The 25,725-nt window shown below is 39.2% G+C and overlaps 1 protein-coding gene across 1 annotated transcript in view; it reads left to right on the top strand.

Annotated features, from left to right (window-relative positions):
• The first annotated feature begins 6,665 nt into the window (after positions 1 to 6,665).
• CASQ2 (calsequestrin 2) overlaps positions 6,666 to 25,725 on the top strand; it is a 115,484-nt gene continuing 96,424 nt past the window's right edge. Inside the window, exon 1 of the mRNA XM_044002638.1 lies at positions 6,666 to 7,120. Within this exon, the coding sequence (XP_043858573.1) occupies positions 6,887 to 7,120 (234 nt within the window). The 5' untranslated portion in view covers positions 6,666 to 6,886. The remainder of the gene's footprint in view (positions 7,121 to 25,725) is intronic.

Genomic DNA, 25,725 nt, shown 5'->3' with positions numbered 1-25,725 from the left:
AAGTCACTTAACCCCCATGGCCCCCCCCCCAAAAAAAGGATAGCTCTTAAGATCCTCCTTCTGATGTTTACTGCCTCAGTTTCCTCATCTATATAATGAGGAGACTGGACTTGATAGACTCTGACGTCCCTTGCAGCTCTAGATCTATGACCCTAATGGGGCATGCTGTTAGCACAGTGGGAGAGGCAATGCAGTGGAAGCACACACAGAGGCAGGAAGAGAACAGGTGAAGCTAGTTGTGTTAGGAGGCTGATTCAGCATTTCCACCCATGCAGAGCTGCATTTAGCCTAGATATTTAAGCAGTCCTTGCTGACACGTGAGAGACTGGCCTTTTATTTAGGACTGGTGCAGAGAATGACTATATGTGGAGAGAAACCAGGCAGGAGGACTCTGTGGAAAGGAAGCCTGACTTCAGTGACCTGATTCCCTGGGTGTGTCTACCCTTCTCTGCATGTCTTACTGCGCTTTGCTGATGTACTGAGCTCTGTGGGAACACAGCCAGAAGAATAAACACTCCAGGGTCCAGACACGCCTGGCAGATGAAGCCCAAAATGACTTTGTGGGTTCAATGGACTCAGAATTAGAATTGTCTTAGGTTACTTTGGCTATGAAGATATGCTTAGTAGGGGCTTGATACCATCTCCAGCCTAGGGACTGCTCAGAGGAGAGAAAACATTGGAGAAAATGAGCATTCTCCACATTTTTGAGTCCTGGATGCCTAGATGAGAATCCTCAGTTCTTGATGGATAGTAGCTGGTAAATAAAATGCCGGGTCTCTGGAATCTAGAGAGTAATGTACATCTTTTTTATACCCCCCATCCATTTTTTAAAATTTGACATGAACGAATTTCAGGGAAAAAATTTAAATCAAAATTGTTAGTGAAAAGCCATCTTTCCCCACAAATGGCTTCAAACTCCTCACAAAAACGTGAGTCAATCAGTTTACTCAGACTGGTGGACAATGATGTGACAGCTGACATCAGGCCTCCCTTGGGCTCACTGGCATTTTAAACAGGGGGAGGTCAAGTCTGGAGAGTGTGCACATTCCCTACCCTAAAATGGGTGTGCAGTAACATTGCTTTTAATCCCCTACTTACTGTCTATCAAAAGTCTCCTTTTTCAGGGGTAGCTGTGTGTGGCCCAGTGGATAAAGCACTGGCCCTGGATTCAGGAGACCCTGAGTTCGAATCCAGCCTTAGACACTTGACACTTGTTGTGTGACCCTGTGCAAGTCACTTAACCCTCATTGCCCTGCCAAAAAAAGGGGGGACAAAGTCTCCTTTTTCCTCTCCCCACTACCATCTCATCATGAACTTAAATAACTAACGTTTATATAGTCCCAGGGATTATACTATGCGTTTTGCTCTTATTATCTCTTTCGATCCTCACAACAACCCTGGGAAATAGATTCTATTATTATTCCCATTTTACAGATGAATAAACTGAGACAGAGTTTAAGTGCCCAGGGTCATTCAACTCATCTGAGGCCACATTTGAATTCAGGTCTCCCAGGTGCCAGGCACCTAGCTGCCCTAAGGACTATAGCTCCTTCCTTCTCCCTTTTCCCATACTTACCTGGAGGTTGTTAGAAAAATAAGCAAGTAATGGACAGAGATAAAATTTGAAGCTGTCCGGGGAGTTGTCCTATAAAAGAGACGGCAGCAGGAAGACAGTCAGGAGCATAATGATGGTATCAATATCAAAACTAAGGGACTATGGTCAGACTATTCTTTGCTCAACTCCTGCCTTAACAGTTTTCTTGCCTCAGACGGAAGAAAGAATTCCTCCATTTGCACTCTTATTTCTAACTCTGCTGCGTTATTAGAATAGCCTTCCTGTCTTGGAAAGTCTGTTAAGTGGAGCACATCAAGGTCACCTGACGAGGTAATGCAGGACAGTTTGGGAAGCCTGACCTCAAAACAGTGAGGCCCAAACTGCCTCATTCTATGCTCTCTTCTGAATGTTCTTAGGAAAGCACATGGCTCCTTGACCTTACTTTTGACTCCACCTCTGGAGCTAGGTGGTGCAATGGTTAGAGCATCGGCCCTAGAATCAGACCGACTCATTTTCATGAGTTCAAATCTGGCCTCAGTCTCTTATTAGCTGTGCGATCCTGGGCAAGTCACTTATTTCTTCATCTGTAAAATGAGATGGAGAAGGAAAGGGCAAGCCACTCCAGTATCTTTGCCAAGAAAATCCCAAAGAGCTGGACATGAGTAAAAATCAAGTGAACAGCTCGAAAACTTAGAGAAGAAATCTGTAAAAAATGACATGATCAGGGGCAGCTAGGTGGCACAGTAGATAAAGCACCGGCCCTGGATTCAGGAGTACCTGAGTTCAAATCCGGTCTCAGACACTTGACACTTACTAGCTGTGTGACCCTGGGCAAGTCACTTAACCCCCATTGCCCTGCAAAAAAAAAAATGACATGACCAGTAGTTTCTTCATGTACCTGTACATCTGACATCAATCAATAAAGAAGCATTGTATGTGTGTGTGTGTGTGTGTGTGTGAATCTTTCCCCAGAGACATTGTTACCAAGACAGGGAAGACCACAGACCATACAAGAAAGACTTGGGGTCCTTCTAGTTTTGGGTGGTCTTGGAAAAACCTTCCTTCTGTGGAGAAGCCATGTGATCAAAATGGAGAGCAGCCAAAAATTTTAGTGATAAAGAAGGAAGGGCTTCACTCTAGTCTACCCCCTGAATTGGCAGATAAAAGGGCCAGGACCTAGCCCACTTGCATTTGAAAACAGGAGGGAATGCAGGCCAGATCAAACCAGGAACAGAAGCAAAGTGCTAATCAGAGGAGATGAAGTTGGTATCCAAAGTGGACCAAAGTGGAGAATAGATAAGGAGAGACCAGAAGAGCAGGGCTGGTGAGACTACCGTCTTCTGCTATACAGTATCTTTTGTCATGCTTCCCTAGCGTGCAGCCCAAGGAAACTTAGCCTGTTCAACATTAACTTGTTGAATCACTTTCTTCCTGGTTCTCCCTCTGAGCAAGATGGGGGAAGAGGGGGTAAGGAAAGAGAAGAAGAAGGAGTAGAAAGAAATTCATCATCCCCCTGAAGCTGCGAGTTATGACAGCAACATGCTGGCCTTTAATTCTTGTCTGTGTCTCTATACTACTTGAAGTTGCTATGAAAATAGAGCCATCTTCCATGATTTTAATCCAAGTCTATCAAGTGCACAGTTGGAGATTGAACCTGAGAGGAGGAGCAGATTTCTCCCAAACGAGCCGGGGTTGGGGGGGGGGAAGGTGGGCAGGACTAATGAACCAATTAGAGAGAATTTCTGAAATTTAAGTAGTCTCTCAGAGCTTCTTCATACCCTAGACTCCCTTTTAAACCCTGAAAGAGACTTAATGAGGGAACAAACTAGAAAGATCTGGGTTCAAGGACACGCACTGGCTATGTGATCTTGGGTGACTCTCAATGCCCCAAGGACATCTCTCCAGCTCTAAGTTGTGATATAATTGCAAAACTGCACTGTCGGTTGAAGTTTACTCATTTTGAGCTCCCTAAACGAATATAATCACAGGTTCAGTATAAATAAATATATATATATATGTATGTATGCACAATGCATGTATATGTGCATATATGGATGTATATGGATGTGTATGTACATGTAATAGAAATATAACTTCATATATGCATGTGTGTATAAATACAAGAAGTATGTCTATCTATGTATATATATACACATATTTATGAAATGTTACTCTTCCAGTGACAAGAGTCTCTGAGAATGAGCAAAAAACAGGAAATGGACTAAAATTACAGAATTAGGGCTCATAAGATCATAGATTTAGACCTGAAAAGGACTTTAGAGGTCACCTAAGTCTTACTTCCCCATTTTACATGTAAGGAAATTAAAGCAGAAAGACCGTATATAATTTACCTAGGATCAGTGGCAAATGTGGGATAGAAATATGGATTTTCTGGCAATAAGGGGAGTTGGACACTACTCTGGCTTTCTGATTGTGTGGGATCTCATTTTGTGTTGTGGGTGTTTTTTTGTGTGTGTTTTTTTTTCATTAAGTCAGTAGTGTGGAGTCACATTGGATGGTTCCAACAGCCCCTGGGGCTGGCAAGAGAAGATTCAGAGAGAGCTCCCAGGTGCATGAGTAAATGTGTACATACATGGGGGTATGAGGGAAAGAAAGGATGTCCCCTATTTTCATTATCCTGCATCTTAGAAGAGGAATGAATATCCTATCTCTTCTCATGAAGTGGAACACTAAGTGTCTACGTTTGGTGGCCTAGCAAAGTCCAGGTTGGATGGCAATGGGGATACAGTTGTTCAGTCATTCAGTCATGTCTGACTCTTTGTGACCCCATGGACCATAGCATGCCAGGCCCTTCTGTCCTCTACTATCTCTCTAAGTCTATCCAAACTCGTGTTTATTGTTTCCATGACCAGTGTCAATCCATCTCATTCTCTGCTGTCCCCTTCTCCTTTTGCCTTCAATCTTTCCCAATGAGCCCTGTCTTTTTATTATGTGGCCAAAGTATTTAGGGATAAGAAGAATATATCATATCATATCATATCATATCATATCATATCATATCATATCATATCATATCATATCATATCATATCACATCATATCATATCACATCATATCACATCATATCATATCACACCATACATAACAACATAAAACATAATGTAATATAATGTAATGTAACATATAAGGGATACAGTGGGAAGCAATAAATGTACAGAAGAAGAACTCAGAGTACATTGCAAGCTTACTTATCAAAATTACTGGAATACTGACAGTAATTGTGAACTTGTCCAGCCTGGAATGCAATTAAGCACTGTGTTACTGGTCATATACCCTAAGTAGGTCAAAGATAAAGGGAAGAGTCCCATATATACCAAAACAGTAATACCAGTGCTTATGGGGGAGTAGCAAAATAAACAAGAAAATAAACAAAAAACTGCAAACAAAGTGTGTGGCCATTGGTCTGGGAATGTCTGAACAAATTGTGATTTGGTATGTGTATATAATGGAATATTATTGTCTCATATGAAATGAAGACTGAAGGATGAAGAAAATGCAGAAAAACTTGTTTGAATTGCTACAGAGCAACATCCATAAAACCACATGAGAGGGGGCAACTAAGTTGCACAGTGGATAAAGCACCAGCTCTGGATTCAGTAGGAACTGAGTTCAAATCCAACCTCAGACACTTGACACTTACTAGCTATGTGACCCTGGGGTACTCTTCAGGGGACAAGAGTTCTTTGTCTCTGAGAACAAGCAAAAAACAGGAAATGGGCTAAAATTACAGAATTAGGGCTCTTAACTCTCATTGTGCAAAAACAAACAAAAAACAAAACAAACCAACAAAAAAACCCAACCAACCAAATAAAAAAACACAAGAGAAAAATATTTACAACTACAGTAATGTGAAGGAAAATAATTCTAGAGGGACATCAATATTCAGATCAATATAATGACTAATTGTGACTCCAGAAGACTGAGGTTCAAACTGGCATGCCTTCTCTCAGCAGTTGAGGGGGGTGGAGGGGAGAGTCATGATCATATAAAAAGGCAAATATTGCCAGACATATTCCATTTGGCAGTTTGATTTCCCCAACTCTACTCCTTCGTGTTTTTTTAAAGGAACATTTTTCTGGGGCAAGACAGTTGATGGGATTTGATGTCAATATTTTATTTTAAAAGCATTTTTCTTTTTTGCAGGGCAATTTGGGGTTAAGTGACTTGCCCAGGGTCACACAGCTAGTAAGTGTCAAGTGTCTGAGGTCAGATTTGAACTCAGGTCCTTCTGAATCCAGGGCCGGCTCTTTATCCACTGGGCCACTTACCTGCCCCAGTACAACATTTTTTTTTTTACATATAAGGTATTTTATTTTTTCCATTACATGTAAAGATAGTTCTCAACTTTTGTTTATACAAGCTTTACAATTCCAGATTTTTCTCCCTCCCTCCCCTCCCTCCCCCCACCAGTACAACATTTTTAAAAAGAATTATTCCTGCATTTATCCCATCATTGCACAAAATACACCAATGGTAGCTAGAACGATGTCTTGGGCATTAACTACTTGAAGGTGAAAATTAGGAGACTGTTGTGAAAGAGAGCTGACTGTGAAGTTTGTGGAACTGGATTTATTTCCCCTCGCAGATACTTACTACTGGATTGGTCTTAGGCAAATCATTGAAACTCTGGGGCTGGGTTTCTTCATTTGTAAAATGAAGGGGGAGAATTAGATGAGCTCTAAGGTCCCATCGGCTCTAAATGTTATAATTCTAAGGATTGACTGAAATGCCTTTTGAGACCCCATCCAACCCAAAGATCCCATACCTGTGGTATATATTATGATCCTTTTTCAAAACTTCCATTGGCAAATTGGAGCTCTAGCACCCTATCTCTCTTCTTACTTCTTTCTGTGTCCTTTTTATCCACCTTACTCATTTGTGCTCTCTCTCTCTCTCCCCCTCCTTGCCCCCCACAGTGTCAGCGAATCCCTCAATAGTGTCATATCTGTCCTTTTTATTCATTGCTGGTTTATTTTTAGCCCGAAACAACTGCATCCTAAAAATGGAGTTCCTCACGACACAGGATTTGGGCCAAGCTATGTAAGGTATCTGGGGTTTGGCTTGACAGCCTTCCCCTGCCTGTCTCTCTTTGTACACGCACATGTGTGTGTGAGAGCTTGTGGGCTCTTTGTCCTGAGTCCATAACTGCAAAGTTAACTGGGCTGGAAGAGTTTGGATTGAACACCTGAAGGGCAAAAGAAAGGCAAATTCCACATACACTGATCTTTTCCACTTCAACTCGAGCAGCCTTTGTATTCTCTACTGCACTGGATTATTTCTAGGGAAGGAAAGGCAGAGAGGGTCATCCTCAATGAAGGTAGCTTCTCTTTTACTAGTGGGTTTTTACCTGCTGCCTTCTTGCAGGGCAGAAGAGGGACTGAACTTCCCAAGTTATGATGGGAAGGACCGGGTGGTAAGCCTCAATGAGAAGAACTACAAGCAAATTCTGAAGAAGTATGACCTGCTCTGCCTCTTCTACCATGAGCCGGTGTCTTCTGATAAAATCTCCCAAAAGCAGTTCCAAATGAAAGAAATTGTCCTAGAGGTAAGCGGAGGATATGCCTGCAAAAGCTGCCCGAGGGAGCATTGGGACACGTGTGTGTATATGTATGTGTGTATTATGTGTGTGTGTGTGTGTGTGTGTGTATGCATGTTTACTCTGGGAAGACTGGGGCAGGAACATGTGAGTAGAGTACATTAAGATCTAGCAGTGCCTTGATCTCACATCTGTTTCAGTCCAAATCTGTCTCTACAGTACCAGTTGGGTCACAGAAAGAGCCACCTGACCAAGAGGCAGCATTCAGAAATATGGCCCAGCATGTGGATGGTATACAGTACTCATGTGTGAGCTACCCTCAGTTATGCAGGAGCCGTCTTCCCTAAACCTCTTATCTCTTTGTAAGTCTTTGTTCCCTTCATCTGGGGCAGAACGAGCACTGGAGGCCAGTTAGGCAAAAAGAAAGGAAAGGCGTTGGCGTTCAGTAGTCGCCTATGGTCTCTGGCAATCATAGATTGAGTGAAAGAGTCACTCAGTTATAATGGGTTGTAGTGAGATATGGGGATTACTTGTGGAGCTTAGTCACTGGGCTTCCTTGGTCCCCCAGAGCTAGGAGTTGACCTTTGCCCCAGCCATTGTTAAGGTGGGAGAACAATATAAAATGAGACTTGTTCTATCTCATTTTGTTGTTATTGTTGTTCAGCCATTTTCAGTCTCATAATTTGGCTCAAATCCACAGTGGACAATTTGGAGAGTTGAGTGTAGATTAACCTGAAGAGCTTTTCTCATCAAGGTCTTTTAGTTGGGAGAAGACAGCACTCATCTCAGCTGGTTCCTATGAGTTGTTGATAACTTGGCATAGTGCCAAGTTTCTAATCTACTGTGAATGTGCAGAGGACTCATCCTTTGAAGGCCACCTAGACATCTTAAATCTCTCAGACACTGCCAGTACCCATGGGTGCCAGGCATTCTAGAAGGTGCTTAAATTCCTTTTCAGTCAAAGCTATGCTCTCCTTCTTAAGGTGAATGCCTAGCACAGCCCTGTCCACATGGAAAATACTGATTGGGGATTAGGGCAGGCTCCCAGTTATCTGGCTTACTCAGAGTGTTCTAGCTCATCCAAGAATAGCCAGATCTTTGGTCAATGATAAAGTTACCATTTATAGAACACACGGATCATCAGCTTTCAAAGAATTCAAATATAATAAGAGTACAAAAGAACAAAACTAGGCTGACTATAGATGGTCTCTGAGAATTCAGAAAGCAAAGACCTTGCAGTATTTCAGGGTTACAACTAAAATAATAATCCCATTTTACCTAGCACTCTAAGATTTATAAAATACTTGATTTATGACAAACTTGTAAAGTAGGGAGTACAGTTATTAATATCCTTATTTTTCAGAAATGGAAACTGAGGCTCACATGTCTTGTCCAGAGTTACAGAAGTGAAGGCCAGAGTTAGGACCAGAATGGTCATCTGACACCAGCTACAATGTGCTTCCCATTCCAGAAAAGAAGGATGTGTTTGTTAAATGTTTAGATGTCTATCCACTGTACCACCCAGAGCACTGGCCCTGGAGTCAAGAGAACCTGAGTTCAAATCTCATCTCAGACACTTATTAGCTGTGTGAAGCTGGGCAAGTCACTTAACCCCAATTGTCTCAAAAAACATGTGGGGCCATCTCCATTCATCATGATATATATCTCGCCACTGGACCCAGATGGCTCTGGAGGAGAGTGAAGTTGTTGACCTTGCACAGTCCTCCCTCCTTTAAATCCAATTCATTGCAAGTTGTGACATCACCTCGATGTCATGGTCCTCTTTGAGAATAAAGGACAAACAAGAACAAATATATCTCATTTGATCCTCACACACACACACACACACACACACACACACACACACACACACACACACACACCCCAACACCACCACCACCAACAACAACCCTGGGCATTAGATTATTATTATACCCATTTTATAGTTGAGGGAACTGAGGCAAATGGAAGTCGAGTGACTTGCCAAGGGTTACACAGCTCCTACGTATCCAAAGCTGGAATCAAACTCATGTCCTCTTGACTCTAGGCACAGCACTCTAACCTCTGGGACACCCAGCTGCCTCGAACAGCGTGACTTAAGAACAAGCAGCATGGTGTGGGAAATGAGCCCTGAATTTGGAGTCAGAAGACCTGGATTTGAATTCTGACTCTGGTGCTTGCTACCTGTGTGATCTTAGACAAATGACTTCCAGGTTGTGGTTTCCTCATTGAAAAATTAGGGAGTTAAACCCCATCATTTCTAAGGTCCCTGCCAGCTCTAAATCTACTTAACCTTTGCCTCAGTTTCCTCAGCTGTAAAATGGACATTATAATCATCTACCTCCCAGGCTTGTTGTAAAGATCAAATGAAATAATATTTGTAAAGCACTTAGTAGAATACCTGTAATATAGTAGGTGCTTAATAAGTGCTTATTCCCCTTCCTCCCCCTTGTTATGCAACTGACTCCTTTTTTCTGGCCATACGGTGCTGACCTCTTTTATTCCATTTCTGACTCACAGTTCCTGAGTCTTGAGGTAATAATAATAATAATACTAATAATAAATAACAATCACAATCTAAAGTTTGCAAAGGGCTTTACAGATATGATCTCATTTGATCCTCACAAGAAGCCTAGAAGGCAGGCACTATTTTTATCGATGTCAGTACTCGTACTACCATATACCACTCCGCCTCTGCACATGAGCATCAATTACCACTGAAGTGACAGGATGGAGATTTAGAGCTGAGAGGGAGCATTGAGGTGTCTGAGTCCAACCACCTCATTTTACAAACAAGTGCACCGAAGCCTAGGAAGGTAGAGGGATTTGGGAATTTGTTTCATAGAGAAGTCTGGGCTTGTGACTCTCTGAGTGATAAAAAGGATCACACGGCTAATAAGTTCCTGAATCAGGATTTGAATTTAGATCTTTCTGATTCCATGTCACTGCACTACTGTGCTGGTCAACAGCTAGAGTGACATCTTAGTGTAGTGAAGATGGCACTCAAGAGACCTTAGTTCTAATGTTGGGAATGGTTCTGCCATTCCCAATTGAGAAAAATCTTGGTCAAAGATTTATAGCACTCTGGGTCTCAATTTTTTCCCGTATTACATGAAGAGGTTAGACTAAAGAATCTCTAATTCAACTCCACACATTTATAAAGAACCTACTATGTGCAAGGCAGTTAGATACAGAAATTAAATAAGATGAAGCCTGTCTAGCTAAGCCAGTTTTATTTTAATTGAATGATTACACCATTTTGTTTCCATATTTGAATGGATCTATGATTTGGGGGGGCGGGGCAACAAGGGTTAAGTGACTTGCCCAGGGTCACACAGCTAGTAAGTGTCAGGTATCTGAGGCCAGATTTAAACTCAGGTCCAACTGAATCCAGGGTCAGTGCTTTATCCACTGTGCCATCTAGCTGCCCCAATCTATGACCTTCTTGAAGCAGGCCTTCCCTCCAGTGGTATAGATCAAAACCCATCTTTGACTTGTAGTCCTGCATGACTCTTGTCCCTGTACTCCCATGAGTCCTCTCCAGGAAGATCATCAGATATTTGGAATTCTTTCCTCTGACTCTTAAAATTTCCTAAGTAATAGCATTAAGTATAAGGAATAGCATGTGTTAACTTTTACTACGTACTGAACATTATGCTAAGGGTTGGCCTGTTCTCAAGTGGGGAGAAGACAGCACATAAAAGAAAGCTGAAAAGAGGAGGGGATAAAGGAATGAGATTGTCCATGTGTGATATGTCTCTCTTGACAGGCAGCTGTGCAAGAAGTCAAGAAGACCTGAGTTCAAATCCAGACTCAGACATTTACTATCTGTATGACCCCAGGAAAGTCATTTAACCTCTGTCCTAGTTTCCTCAATTGTAAAATGTCTATAATAATAGCACCTACCTAATAGGCTCATTGGGAGGATCAAATGAGATAACATTTGTAAAGCACTTAGCACAATGCCTGGCATATAGTAGGTGCTTGATAAATGATTATTCCCCTTACTCCCCCTTATTATGTGATTGACCCTCTTTCTCTAGTCACATATTTCTGCAATGATATCGTCTATTCTATTTATTCATTTATCTATCTATTTTATTCTATTTCTTACTCACAGTTCCTGAATACCAATATGTGACAGCCTATTTATGTCCAACATGTGTCTTTACCTTGCCCTTTGAGTCACCCATAATTTTAATTTTTTAGAGACTGTTAAAATTCATGATTTGCAGTTATACAGAAAAATATTGGTCTTAAAAGGAGAGATTTTGTGTCATGGAAAAATTTGGGCTTATGTAATTGATTGAGTAAAAGGATCATACAATTTCCCAAATAAAATATAACCTATTTCTTTCCCTCCTGTTCAGTTTTGGTTTCCACGTGTTATATATCCACATCTGATTAACAGACTCTTTGGACTTTCCATCCAGCTGCATGTCCTAGTCCATACAATAGACATTTGTCATCCACTTGACTTTTCCTTTGTGAATTGTTTGGGGAACTCCTTCAGGTGACTGTGACTCTCACTGAGGACACTATACCGTACTCAAGCAGGATATAATTCTAACAATGTCATCTGCCTACTAGAGCATTTACCGTTATATTTAAATTAATATATTCATCACCAGGGCTACTTACAATAAGAATTCCTGTTTCTTTTAAATGTGTCTCAAATACCCCTTCTCCTCCCAAAAGAACTCATCTCCCCTAGAAAACATACCCTTCTTCTTAACTCCCCTATTCCTAACAAGGGCATGCCATTCATCCAATCACCCAGGCTCACAATTTGGGCACCATCACTGACTCTTCACTCTCCCACTTATCCATACCTAATAAATGTTCCAAGTCCATATCTCTTGACCCTATCTCATTCTCTCAACTCACATGGTTTACCCCTGTAGTTCAGGAACTTACTCACTTTTCTCCTAGACTAATGTGAGAAAATGAGGAAACTGAGGCAAAGAAAAGAGAAGTGACTTGCTCAGTGTCGCACAGCTAGCAAGTATCCAAGGCCATATTTGAACTTAGGTCTTCTGGACTTCAGACAAGTGCCCTTTCCACTTCATCACCTAGCTATCATTGTCTCCCTGCCTCATCCTCCCAGTCTCCAATTTGTCTTCCACTCAGCTTCCAAACTGATATTCCTAAAACACAGGGCTGACCTTGCCATGCACTGATTAAGAAACTCTCTATTGTCTGTAAGATAAAAATACAAACTCTTCTGGTTAGTATTTATTTCAAAATCTTGCTCCAACCCATTTTTCCTAGACTAATTTCTCATTACTCTGTGTTCTGACCAAATTGAACTACTTCATGTTCCCTAGACAGGAAATTCAAGGCTTCAATGCAACCTCCTCCGTAAAGGTTTCTTTGACCCATCATATTTATGAGTACTCTCCCTAACCTCAACTGATTAAAAAAAAACAAAACAACTTAGCACATATTTTCTATCCACTTGTCTGTATGCATACTGATTCCCCACCCCACCCGCGTCCCCCAGTAAAATGTGAGGCTGTTGAGAGCAGGAACCATTTCATTTTTGGTTTTATAGGCACCTCCAGGCCCTATGCCTGGCATATGGTAGTGTTTAATAAATACTTGTTGAGTGAATTGAATTGAATCCTTGGATCCTGCCAAGAAGAGAGATGTCCCCTCAGTGCTTAGGATGTGTAAAGACAACATGATTAGGGGACCTCCCTTCAAGGTAAGGAAATTGGAAGCTTTCTGCCATGGTCTGGCCCACAATCAGTGTAGATTTTAAGAATGATTCCCGCTAGCCAGGGCCAAGGTCCAAGTATCTGAGATAACAACCTTCATCCCCAAGCAAAAATTCGAAAAGGGTTCTACCTTCTGTCCATAGTTCCCCAAATGTGGGTGGACCTTGAAGGACCTTCTCCTTCTGGGAGTACCCAAGGCTGTGTGCTATGTCTGTCTGATGAGGTTCTATTCCTGAATGGCGGGGGGGGGGGGGCAAATGGAAAGAACACTGGGTTTGGAGTAAAAGGTCCTGAGTTTGACCCCCTCTTATACTATTATCTTGCTATGTGACTTTGAGCAGGTCCCTTTAGCCCCTCTGGGTCTTTGCTTCCTATCTGGAAAATAAGGGATGGGGCCAGATGACTGCTATCTTCCACCTCTAAATTCGTGATGTGATGTTTTCTCCATCATTATCATCCCTCCAGCTGAACACTAATATCAATCTTTTGTTTCCTGCTGCTCTTCTCCTTAACATAACTTTAAAAAATCTTTTCTAACTCCTCATTAACTTCATCTAATTCTAAACTTTAATGTTCCTGCCAATATTCTTGGGGGACCATACCATGCTTTTGTATTCATCCTCCACTGGTTCCAACTTTGTCCATTTCATTTAAATTCTAAGTTGATTGATGAGTTTCCTATTTGTACACACCAATCTTCTCTCTCTCTCTCCTTCTCTCCCTCTCTCCCACACACTTTCTCCTCTTTTTTTCCTCTGTCTTTATCTCTTTCTTTCCTCTCTTTTGCTCTTTAAGTTTCTCTCTCTTTCTCTACTCTCTGTGTGTCTTTCTTTCTCTTCCTCCCCACCTCTGTCTCTCATCTCTTTTTTATTCCTCATTATAATGAGTATATTATCCTCATTATAATTATTATTTTTCTTTGCATTTTTAGACATCCATTCTTGACAACTTCTCATACCTCTTAGGCTAACTTCTGCTACATAATTTAAGGCCTAAAACTTTTGAGATCCACTCTCTCCAAATCTAGAATATATGGCTTTCCAGTTTCTATTGGAAATCTTAGGATGGAGTGTTTACTTCCTCCCAAGGTCTCCATCATTACCCACCCCCTATCAGTTCCTCTTTTTGGCTCAGAATCAGATTGAAAATAGCAACTACTCTTCATGGTTTATCTGCCTTCTAAAGCTCTGAGGATTTGTGTTCCATTCCAACCCCACTCCTTGCTATCTGTATGATATTGGATAAATGATTTACCCTCTCTCAGCCTCAGTTTCTTTTTCTATAAATTGCCTTCTAAGGTTTCCTTCAGGACAAATAAATGGTGCAATGGATAGAGTGTTGGGCCTCCACAGGGCAGTAGTTCTTATTTTTTTATTCCATGAACCTCTTTCAACAACAACAAAATGTGTTGTGAACCACGAGGGTAATTTAACATAATACTCATAACATTCTATAATTATTTACTGCTTAATACACCATTAAGATTTTTTTTTTAACATGAGTGAATCATCATTGTGAAATCCCACTAATCGGAGGCACTTCCATAGGGGGTTATGTCCCCAAGAAAATTCCTTGCCCTCCCTTTGCTGAAGTCTTCTTTGTCTCCACCCTAACCTCTAAACTCTCACAACGTCCTGGGCTGTTAGAACTCAGCTGCACAGTGACTGGGGCCATGCTTCAAGGAATTTGGATTTTCTTTTTTTTAATAGATTTTTTATGATATTGTTTATTTTTACATTACCTAGATTTGCATTTGCATATCTCCCAAAGAGTAACACCTCATAACAAAGATTTGGGAATTCTCAAATGAAGAGAATTCTTTCATGAACAGTGGATTCAGCCAAGATAATTTAAGTTTAGAAACAGCAGAGTGGCCAAATCCCATTAGCATTGTGGAATCTTAGAAGAGGGCATGGGCAAAAAATACAATCTCTCTTTGCCTCTTCTCTTCTCCAGATGTTCCACTTACCTCACTTTCCAGGCCTATAACTTGTAAAAGTTCTTCAATGGGGTTACTGTCCAGATTAAAAATACTATCTTAACTATGAACTTCAGTATCTTGTCCCCAGTGACTCCACCCTACCTACCTATCATCCAGCATGACAGTGAAAAAGAACACTGGACTTGGAACCAACCCAAACCTGAGTTTGAATCCATTCTCTGACACCAAAGAGCTGTGGGAACACATGCAAAATAAATAACTGCTCTGAGATTCAGTTTCCTCATCTTCCTCCTTGGACCTCAGTTTACTCATCTGTAAAATGGGTTCATTCTTCTTAGCTCTAGATAGATGATCTAGATCTATATAGATATGGGCAATACACATATAGATACAGGCAACCTACATAGGTCCTAGAAGCTACCTCACAGGGTTGCTCCAAGGATCATACAAAATAATGTATATAAAAGGACTTTGCAAATCTTTTTTTTGCCCTCAGGAAAGATCAACAGTTTATTATAAGAAATGATATATCAGATAGCTAATATACTTGTGCAATAACACTTACCCTGATATGAATTCCATGACTAATAAATTGAAAAGCAAGTGAAATTAACCAAGTGATTAATAAATATTTGTTAAGTGCCTACCACATTGTAGACACTGTGCTAGGCACTGGGGACACAAATACAATAAATGAATGAAACATAAAATTATGTGACTAGTTTTTTTTTTTAATTAAAGTATTTTAGGGGCAGCTAGATGGCGCAGTGGTTAAGCACTGGCCCTGGATTCAGGAGTACCTGAGTTCAAATCCGGCCTCAGACACTTGACACTTACTAGCTGTGTGACCGTGGGCAAGTTACTTAACCCCCATTGCCTAAAAAATAAATAAATAAATAAATAAATAAATAAATAAATAAAGTATTTTATTTTTTTCCCGTTACATGTAAAGATAGTTCTCAACTTTTGTTTATACAAGCTTTCCAATTTCAGATTTTTCTCCCTCCCTCTCCCCTCCCCTACATAGCAGGTAATAATCCGATATAGGTTATATATATATATATATATATATATATATATATACACACACACACACATACACACACACATAATAACATTAATCCTATTTCTGCATTAGTTATGTTATAAGAGAAAAATCAGAACAATGAGGAAAAACCTCAAAATAGAAAAAAAACAACTGCACCAAAACAAAAACAAAAGAAATAGTATGGTTCATTCAGGCATCTATACTCCACAGTTCTTTTTTTTTTTTTTCTTGGATTTGGAGATCCTCTTCTACCATGAGTTCCCTGGAACTCTTCTGTACCATTGCATTGGTGAGAAGAATATAGTCCATCACAGTAGGTCAACACTCAATGTTGATGATACTGTGTACAATGTTTTTCTGGTTCTGCTCATCTCACTCATCATCAGCCCACGCAAGACCTGAACTCCTCCTGCTCATCATTTCTTACAGCACAATAGTATTCCATTGTATTCATATACCACAACTTGTCCAGCCATTCCCCAATTGATGGGCATCCCCTCAAATTCCAATTCCTTGCCAGCACATAAAGAGCAGCTATAAATATTTCTGTACATGTGGGTCCCTTTCCCCTTTCCATGATTTCTTTGGGGAAAAGACCCAGAAGTGGTATTGCTGGGTCAAAGGGTATGCACAGCTTTATCGCCCTTTGGGCATAATTCCAAATTGCTCTCCAGAATGGTTGGATCATTTCACAGCGTCCACCAACAATGCATTATGTTCCAATTTTCCCACAGCCTCTCCAAAACATTTATTATTTTCCTTTTTGTCCATTTTAGCCAATCTGATAGGTGTCAGGTGGTACCTCAGAGTTGTTGTTTATTTGCATCTCTCTAATCATTAGAGATTTAGAGCATCTATGGGAATAGATAGCTTTGGTTTTCTTCATCAGAAAACTGCCTGTTCATATCCTTTGACCATGTCCTCAATTGGGGAATGACTGGATTCTTATAAATTTGATTTAGTTCCCTATATATTTTAGAGATGAGGCCTTTATCAGAAGTACTGGCCTCAAAAAATTGTTTCCCAGCTTTCTACCTCCCTTCTAATTTGGATGCATTGCTTCTGTTTGTACAAAAAGTTGTTTAATTTAATGTAATCAAAATCATGCTAGTTTTCATTTTATAACATACTCTATCTCTTGTTTTGGTCATAAACTGTTTTCCTTTCCAAAGATCTGATAGGTAGACTATTCCTTTCTCTCCTAATTTACCTATGGTATCAGCTCTTATGTCTAAATCATGTATCCATTTTGACCTTATTTTAGTATAAGGTATAAGATGTTGGTCTATGCCTAATTTCTGACATACTATCTTCCAGTTTTCCCAGCAGTTTTTGTTGAATACTGAGTTCCTATCCCAGAAACTGGAGTCTTTGGGTTTATCAAACACTACATTACTAGTGTCATTTACTATTGCATTTCCTGTACCTAGCCTATTCCACTGATCTTCCACTCTATTTTTTAGCCAGTACCAGATAATTTTGATGACTGCCACTTTATAGTAAAGCTCCAAGTTTGGTACCGCTAACCCACCTTCCTGTGAATTTTTTTTCATTATTTCCCTGGATATTCTTGATTTTTTGTTTTTCCAGATGAATTTTGTTATTATTTTTTCTAGTTCTATAAAATAATTTTAGGTAGTCTGATTGTTATGGCACTGAATAAGTAAATTAATTTAGACAGTATTGTCATTTTTACTATATTAGCTCTGCCTATCCATGAGCAATTGATATCTTTCCAATTATTTAGATCTGATTTGATTTGTGTTAAGAGTGTTTGGTAGTTGTGTTCATGGAGTTCCTGGGTTTGCCTTGGCAAGTAGACTCCCAAGTATTTTATATTATCTACTGTTACTTTAAATGGAATTTCTCTTTCTATCTCTTGCTGCTGGACTTTGTTGGTCATGTATAGAAATGCTGATGATTTATGGGAGTTATTTTATATCCTGCTACTTTTGCTAAAGTTGTTAATTGTTTCATGTAATTTTTGAGTTGATTCTCTAGATTCTTTAAGTATACCATCATATAATCTGCAAAGAGTGATAGTTTTTGTTTCTTCCTCGCCTATTCTAATTCCTTTAATTCATTTCTCTTCTCTGATTTCCAAAGCTAACATTTCTAGGACAATATTAAATAATAGGGGTGATAATGGACATCCCTCTTTCACCCCGATCTTATTGGGGAGGCCTCTAATTTATCTCCATTGCATATAATACTTGTTGATGGTTTTAGGTAGATACTGTTTATTATTTTAAGGAAAGCTCCACCTATTCCTAAACTCTCTAGTGTTTTTATTAGGAATGGGTGCTGTATTTTGTCAAAAGCTTTCTCTGCATCTATTGAGATAATCATATGATTTTGGTTGGTTTTCTTATTGATGTGGTTAATTATGTTAATAGTTTTTCTAATGTTGAACCAGCCCTGCATTCCTGGTATAAATCCCACCTGGTCATAGTGTATTATCCTGGTGATCACTTGCTGTAATCTCCTTGCTAATATCTTATTTAAGATTTTAGCATCAATATTCATTAGGGAAATTGGTCTATAATTTTCTTTCTCTGTTTTTGCTTTGCCTGGTTTTGGTATCACCACCATATTTGTGTCATAAAACGAATTTGGTAGAACTCCTTCTTCACCTATATTTCCAAATAATTTGTATAATATTGGAATTAATTGTTCTTTAAATGTTTGGTAAAATTAACCTGTAAACCCATCTGGCCCTGGGGATTTTTTCTTAGGGAGCTCATTAATGGCTTGTTCAATTTCTTTTTCTAATATGGGTTTATTTAAGGATTTTATTTCCTCTTCAGTTAACCTGGGAAGTTTGTATTTTTGTAAATATTCATCCATTTCATTTAGATTGTCAAATTTATTGGCATACAGTTGGGCAAAATATTTCCTAATTATTGCTTTAATTTCCACTTCATTGGTGGTAACATCACCCTTTTCATTTTTGATACTGGTAATTTGGTTTTCTTCTTTCTTTTTTTTTAATCAAATTAACCAATATTTTATCTATTTTTTTTTTCGGTAAGGCAATTGGGGTTAAGTGACTTGCCCAGGGTCACACAGCTACTAAGTGTTAAGTGTCTGAGGCCGGATTTGAACTCAGGTACTCCTGAATCCAGGGCCGGTGCTTTAGCCACTGCGCCACCTAGCTGCCCCATATTTTATTTATTTTATTGGTTTTTTCATAAAACCAGCTCTTAGTTTTATTGATTAATTCTATAGTTTTTTGGCTTTCAATCTTATTAATTTCTCCTTTAATTTTCAGGATCTCTAGTTTAGTATCTAATTGGGGATTTCTAATTTGTTCTTTTTCTAGCTTTTTAAGTTGCATGCCCAATTCATTAATCTCCTCTTTCTCTTTTTTCTTCATGTAAGCATTTAGAGCTATAAAATTTCCCCTAAGTACTGCTTTGGCTGCATCCCATAGATTTTGGTATCTTGTCTCATTATTGTCATTCTCTTAGATATAGTTACTGATTGTTTCTATGATTTGTTGTTTGGCCCATTCATTCTTTAGAATGAAATTATTTAGTTTCCAATTGATTTTCATTCTACTTTTCCCTGGCTCTTTCTTACATGTAATTTTTATTGCATCATGATCTGAGAAGGATGTATTTACTATTTCTGCCTTTCTACATTTGACTATGATGTTTTTGTGCCCTAATACATGGTCAATCTTTGAAAATGTGCCATGTACTGCTGAGAAAAAGGTATATTCCTTTCTATCCCCATTCAATTTTCTCCAGACATCTATCATGTCTAACTTTTCTAGTAATCTATTCACCACTTTCACTTCTTTCTTATTTATTTTTTGGCTAGATTTATCTAATTCTGAGAGGGGGAGATTCAGATCCCCCACTAGTATAGTATTACTGTCTAATTCTTCTTGTAACTCATTTAACTTCTCCTCTAAGAATTTGGATGCTATACCACTTGGCACATACATATTTAATATTGATATTACTTCATTATCTATAGTACCTTTTAGCAAGATGTAATTTCCTTCCTTATCTCTTTTAATGAGATCTATTTTTGCCTGCGCTTTGTCTGATATAAGGATTGCTACCCCTGCTTTTTTTACTTTAGCTGAAGCATAATATATTCTGCTCTAGCCTTTTACCTTTACTCTGCGTGTATCTCTCTGCTTCAAATGTGTTTCTTGTAAACAGCATATTGTAGGATTCTGGTTTTTAATCCACTCTGCAATTCGCTTCCGTTTTATAGCAGAGTTCATCCCATTCACATTCACAGTTATTATTACTGACTGTCTATTCCCCTCCATTCTATCTACCCCCTTTTTACTTTTCCCCCCTTCTTTCACCCTATTCCTCCTCACTGATGTTTCACTTCTTACCCTGCCTCCCCCAATCTGCCCTCCCTTTTTATCACCCCCCTCTCTTTTCTTTACCCTTTTCTCCCTTGCTTTTGTCCTCCCTTCTATCAGTCCCCCCCTTTACCTTCCCCTTTTGCTTCCCTAAAGAATGAGCTAAGTTTCTTTATCCCAATGAACGTATATGTTATTCCCTCTTTGAATCAAATCTAATGAGAGTAGGGTTGAAACAATGTTCCCCCTTCCTTTCTTTCCCTCTATTGTAATAGTTGTTTTTTTCACCTCTTCATATGATATAATTCACCCCATTCCACCTCCCCTTTCCTCTCCTCCCCAAAGACTCCCTTTTTAACCCCTTAGTTTTCTTTGTATCATCACATCAAAGACAATTTATATTTATACCCTCTGTGTAAACTCCTTCTCTCTGCCCAAATACATTTACAATTCTTAAGAGTTATGAGTATTATCTTCCTGTGTAGGGATATAAACAGTTTAACCTAATTGAGTAACCTTTTTTTTTTTCCCCTCTGTTTACCTTTTTAAACTTCTCTTGAGTCTTGTATGTTAAGATCGAATTTTCTGACACTAGTAATGTAGTGTTTGATAAACCCAAAGACTCCAGCTTCTGGGATAGGAACTCAGTATTTGACAAAAACTGCTGGGAAAACTGGAAGATAGTATGGCAGAAATTAGGCTTAGACCAACATCTTACACCTTATACTAAAATAAGGTCAAAATGGATACATGATTTAGACATAAGAGGTGATACCATAGGTAAATTAGGAGAGAAAGGAATAGTGTACCTATCAGATCTTTGGAAAGGAGAACAGTTTTTGACCAAACATGAGATAGAGTATATTATAAAATGCAAAATGGATGATTTTGATTATATTAAATTAAAAAAATTTTGTACAAACAGAAGCAATGCATCCAAAATTGGAAGGGAGGCAGAAAGCTGGGAAACAATTTTTGAGGCCAGTGCTTCTGATAAAGGCCTCATCTCTAAAATATATAGGGAATTAAATCAAATTTATAAGAATCCAAGTCATTCCCCAATTGAGAAATGGTCAAAGGATATGAACAGGCAGTTTTCTGATGAAGAAACCAAAGCTATCTATTCCCATATGAAAAAATGCTCTAAATCTCTAATGATTAGAGAGATGCAAATTAAAACAACTCTGAGGTACCACCTGACACCTATCAGATTGGCTAAAATGACAAAAAAGGAAGATAATAAATGTTGGAGAGGCTGTGGGAAAATTGGAACACTAATACATTGTTGGTGGAGCTGTGAGCTGATCCAACCATTCTGGAGAGCAATTTGGAATTATGCCCAAAGGGCGATAAAGCTGTGCATACCCTTTGACCCAGCAATCCCACTTTTAGGTCTTTTGCCCAAAGAAATCATGGAAGGGGGAAAGGGACCCACATGTACAAAAATATTTATAGCTGCTCTTTACGTGGTAGCAAGGAATTGGAAGTTGAGGGGGTGCCCATCAATTGGGGAATGGCTGGACAAGTTGTGGTATATGAATACAATGGAATACTATTGTGCTGTAAGAAATGATGAGCAGGAAGAGTTCAGAGAAACCTGGAGGGTCTTACGTGAGCTGATGATGAGTGAGATGAGCAGAACCAGAAGAACATTGTACACAGTATCATCAACATTGAGTGTTGACCTACTGTGATGGACTATATTCTTCTCACCAATGCAATGGTACAGAAGAGTTCCAGGGAACTCATGATAGAAGAGGATCTCCAAATCCAAGAAAAAAAAAAGAAAGAAAGAACTGTGGAGTATAGATGCTGATTGAACCATATTATTTCTTTTGTTTTGGGTGCTGTTGTTTTTTTTTTCTATTTTGAGGTTTTGCATCACTGCTCTGATTTTTTCTCTTGTAACAGGATTAATGCAGAAATAGGATTAATGTTATTATGTGTATATATGTGTGTGTGTGTGTATATATATATATATATGTATATGTATAGAGATATATAGATATAACCTATACCAGATTACCTGCTGTCTAGGGGATGGGGGGAGGGAGGGGAGGGAGGGAGAAAAATCTGAAATTGTAAAGCATGTATAAACAAAAGTTGAGAACTATCTTTACATGTAATGGAAAAAATAAAATATTTCATTAAAAAAAATCAAAAAAAAAAAAAGATCAAATTTTCTATTCAGTTCTGGTCTTTTCATCAGGAATGATTGAAAGTCCCCAATGTCATTAAATGTCCATCTTTTCCCCTGAAAGAGAATACACATTTTTGCTGGGTAATAGATTCTTGGCTGCAATCCAAGCTCCTTTGCCTCCGAATATCTTATTCCAAGCCTTTGCCGTCCTTTAATGTTGAAGCTGCCAGGGCCTGAGCATTCCTGACTGTGGCTCCATGATATTTAAATTGCTTCTTTCTGGCTGCTTGGAGTATTTTCTCCTTCACCTATAAATTTCTAGAATTTGGCTACAATATTTCTTGGAGTTTCCTTTTGGGGCCTCTTTCAGGAGGTGATTGGTGGATTCTTTCAATGATGATTTTATCCTCTGATTCTATTGATATTAGGGCAGTTCTCCTTATAATTTCCTGGAATATGGTGTCTAGATTCTTTGTCTGGTCATAGCTGTTCAGGCAGTCCAATGATTCTCAAATTGTCTCTTCTGGATCTGTTTTCCAGATCAGTTGTCTTTCCAATGAGATATTTCACATTTTCTTCTATTTTTTCATTCTTTTGATTCTGCTTGATTGATTCCCGGTGTCTCATGGATTCCTTATCTTCCAACTGTCCAATTTTAATTTTTAAGGCATTGTTTTCTTCAGTGAGATTATGTACCTTTTTTTCCATTTGGCCAGATGAATTTTTTAAGGAATTGTTTTCTGCAGTCAATCTTTGTGCTTCCTTTTCCAAGCTGCTTATTCTTTTTTCATAGTTTTCTTGTTTTGCTTTCATTTCTCTCCCTATTTTTTCTTCTACCTCTCTCAATTGATTTTTGAAATCCTTTTTGAGCTCTTCCAGGAAGGCTTTTTGTTCTTGAGACCAATTCACCTTCCCTCGGGAGGCTTCACATGTAGGCAATTTGAGGGTATTGTCCTCATCTGAGCTTGTGTTGGCTTCTTCCCTATTGATACAGAAGCTCTCAATGGAGAAGGCTCTTTTTTGCTTCTTACTCATTATTGCAGCTTATTTATTTATTTTTTAAGTTGAGGTCTGCTCTGGGGACACCAGGGTCCCTGTTTTGGGCTTCTTGTGCAGAGGTATAGGTGCTGTGTGACCGGCTTTTTACTCTGAGACCTTTATAGTGTGTGCAGTTTGCCCCCCTGCTCTTCCCGTCTAAGCGCGCTGCGTCTGTGTGCCTGGTCGTGCCTATCCTGTTCGTGGCCCTGCCTCTGACAACTTGCCCTCTCAGCTGGTGCAGGTAGGTTTTTCCACTGTCCTTCTTGGCCACCTTTTTGAGCCAGGTTCTAGGGGCCTCAGTTGTTTGGCTGTGGCCTGCAGCTCCTGCTGACTTGCCCTGCGCTGGGCCTCCCTTTTGCCCAAGTCAGACCGACCTTTTCCTGAAGTCTTCTAAATTATCTCCGGTTGGAAGACTGTGTCTGTCTCTTTGCAGGTTCTGTAGTTTCAGAATCCGTTCAGAGGATTGATTTAATGTTCTTTTTGCGGGAACAGAAGGAGAGCTCAGGTAACTTGCTGTTTCCTCTCTGCCATCTTGGCCCCGCCCCCTGCAAATCTTAAGGTGCTCTACAAATGCTAACAATTATTATTCCAGCTGTGGAGCCTAAACTAAATGTGCCATCAAAGTATCTAAATCAATCACCCTCAGCCTTTTGGTGAAGCAATCAGGAAGTGATCGTTTTGTCATCTGATGTCATAGCACTTTTCTCTCCTCATATACTTAAATATTTTAATCCATATTATATTCTTTCCCTGACATGTCTTTTCACCCTTAATCAATTATAATTATATTAAGGTTAAGTATCATAGCTTATTTATCCTAATAACTTCTCCTGCCCTGAGCGTAATGAATTGCTTAGCCAGTGCTTAAGAAAGGTTTGTTTATTTCATGTGAATGAATTAGCTAATTAATATATTATAATTGGATCAATGAATAGCTATGATTTCACCTAGGAGCATCTAACCAAGAACAGGACTGTACACACGATGCTTTCAAAATAAATACTAATTGGATGGATGGATGAATAAATAACTGGATGAATATTACAAGTGATTTGTTATTTAATATCTGAGCTCAGTATTCCTTGGTTGGATCCATTGTCTCGCTAATGTTGGCATTTCCCACCCTGGTGTAATTTACAACCCATATAAATCTTTTTATCTTATGTTATTAGAACATAAGGTCTTTGAGCACAGGATCTATCTTGCTTTTTCTTTGTTTCCCCATTGCTTAGCACAGTGCCTGGCGCATAGCAAGTGCTAAATAAATGCTACTGGGGGAGGGTACAGGGGGCTTATTCATTTTTACTCATTCTATGTAATTCTTATTCTTTATAGGACATCTTTCTAGAAATGTCTCTGAGAGATCTAGGCAGTTTATTGGAATTTTTCCTCTTTGTCTTTTAACGATTCATGTATACCAACACAATGTTCGGAACACCTGTTTTTTAAACCTCACTCTGGCTCTATGATTACCTACCACTTCTGGTCATGCACATCTTTGGTGGTGTCTTTTCTCAAGATCCTTACATGCAATTCATTACAAAGCCTACTTGTGCTCAACACATTTCTTCCATTGTCTTCAGGGTCACTTGCACCTTTGATCTCCTAAAGTGATTATAGTAACCTATGGGAGTCTTGGAAACTAGGAGGCCTGGAATGCTAATCTTCACTCTGCTGTTAAGCTTATAACTTTGGGTAAGTCACACAAAAGCAAGTAGGTGATATAGTGGATAGAGTTATGCATTTGGAGTTGGGAAGGTATGAGTTCAAATTTGGCCTCAGATACTTAGTAGTTTATGACTCAGTTTCCTTATGTACAAAATGAGATAATAATAATAGTACCTATCTCACAGGAGTGCTGTTAGGCCCAAATAAAGCACTTTACAAACTTTAAAATACTAGCTAAATATTAATTATTATTCCTTATCTTCTTTGGTAGATAATAGGGTCACATGAAATAGTTTGGAATTTTTAGTGGATTATAAGGTAACTGTGGGCTAGTAGTGTTGCAAGGTAACCCAAAAAGCTAATGTGATTTTAGGCTAAATTAAGAAAGGTATAGCATCCAGGAAGACTGAAGCAATACTCTTGTTGTACTCTAACCTGATCAGACCATTTCTGTGGTACTGGACTCAATTCTAGGCACCATATTTTAGGGAAAACATTGATAGTCTGGAACATGTGTAGAGTAGGGATAACTAGAACATTTCATTTGAGGGTGAGCTGAAGAAACCCTGTGTTTTAAAAAGAAGAATAGAAAAGTTGAAGGAGGCAACTTGGTGTGGTGGGGAAGCCCCTAATTTAGCATCAAAGGAGCTGGGTTTGAATTCCAGCTTGACTAGTAGTAAGTGAACCATTTTACCCCTCTTGGTCTCAGTTTCCTTATCTGTAAAATA

The sequence above is a fragment of the Dromiciops gliroides genome, chromosome 4 (genome assembly GCF_019393635.1).
Source record: "Dromiciops gliroides isolate mDroGli1 chromosome 4, mDroGli1.pri, whole genome shotgun sequence".
NCBI lineage: Eukaryota > Metazoa > Chordata > Mammalia > Microbiotheria > Microbiotheriidae > Dromiciops > Dromiciops gliroides.
The sequence above is the reverse complement of the archived record's forward strand: the minus strand, read 5'-3'. Positions and strand labels throughout refer to the sequence as shown.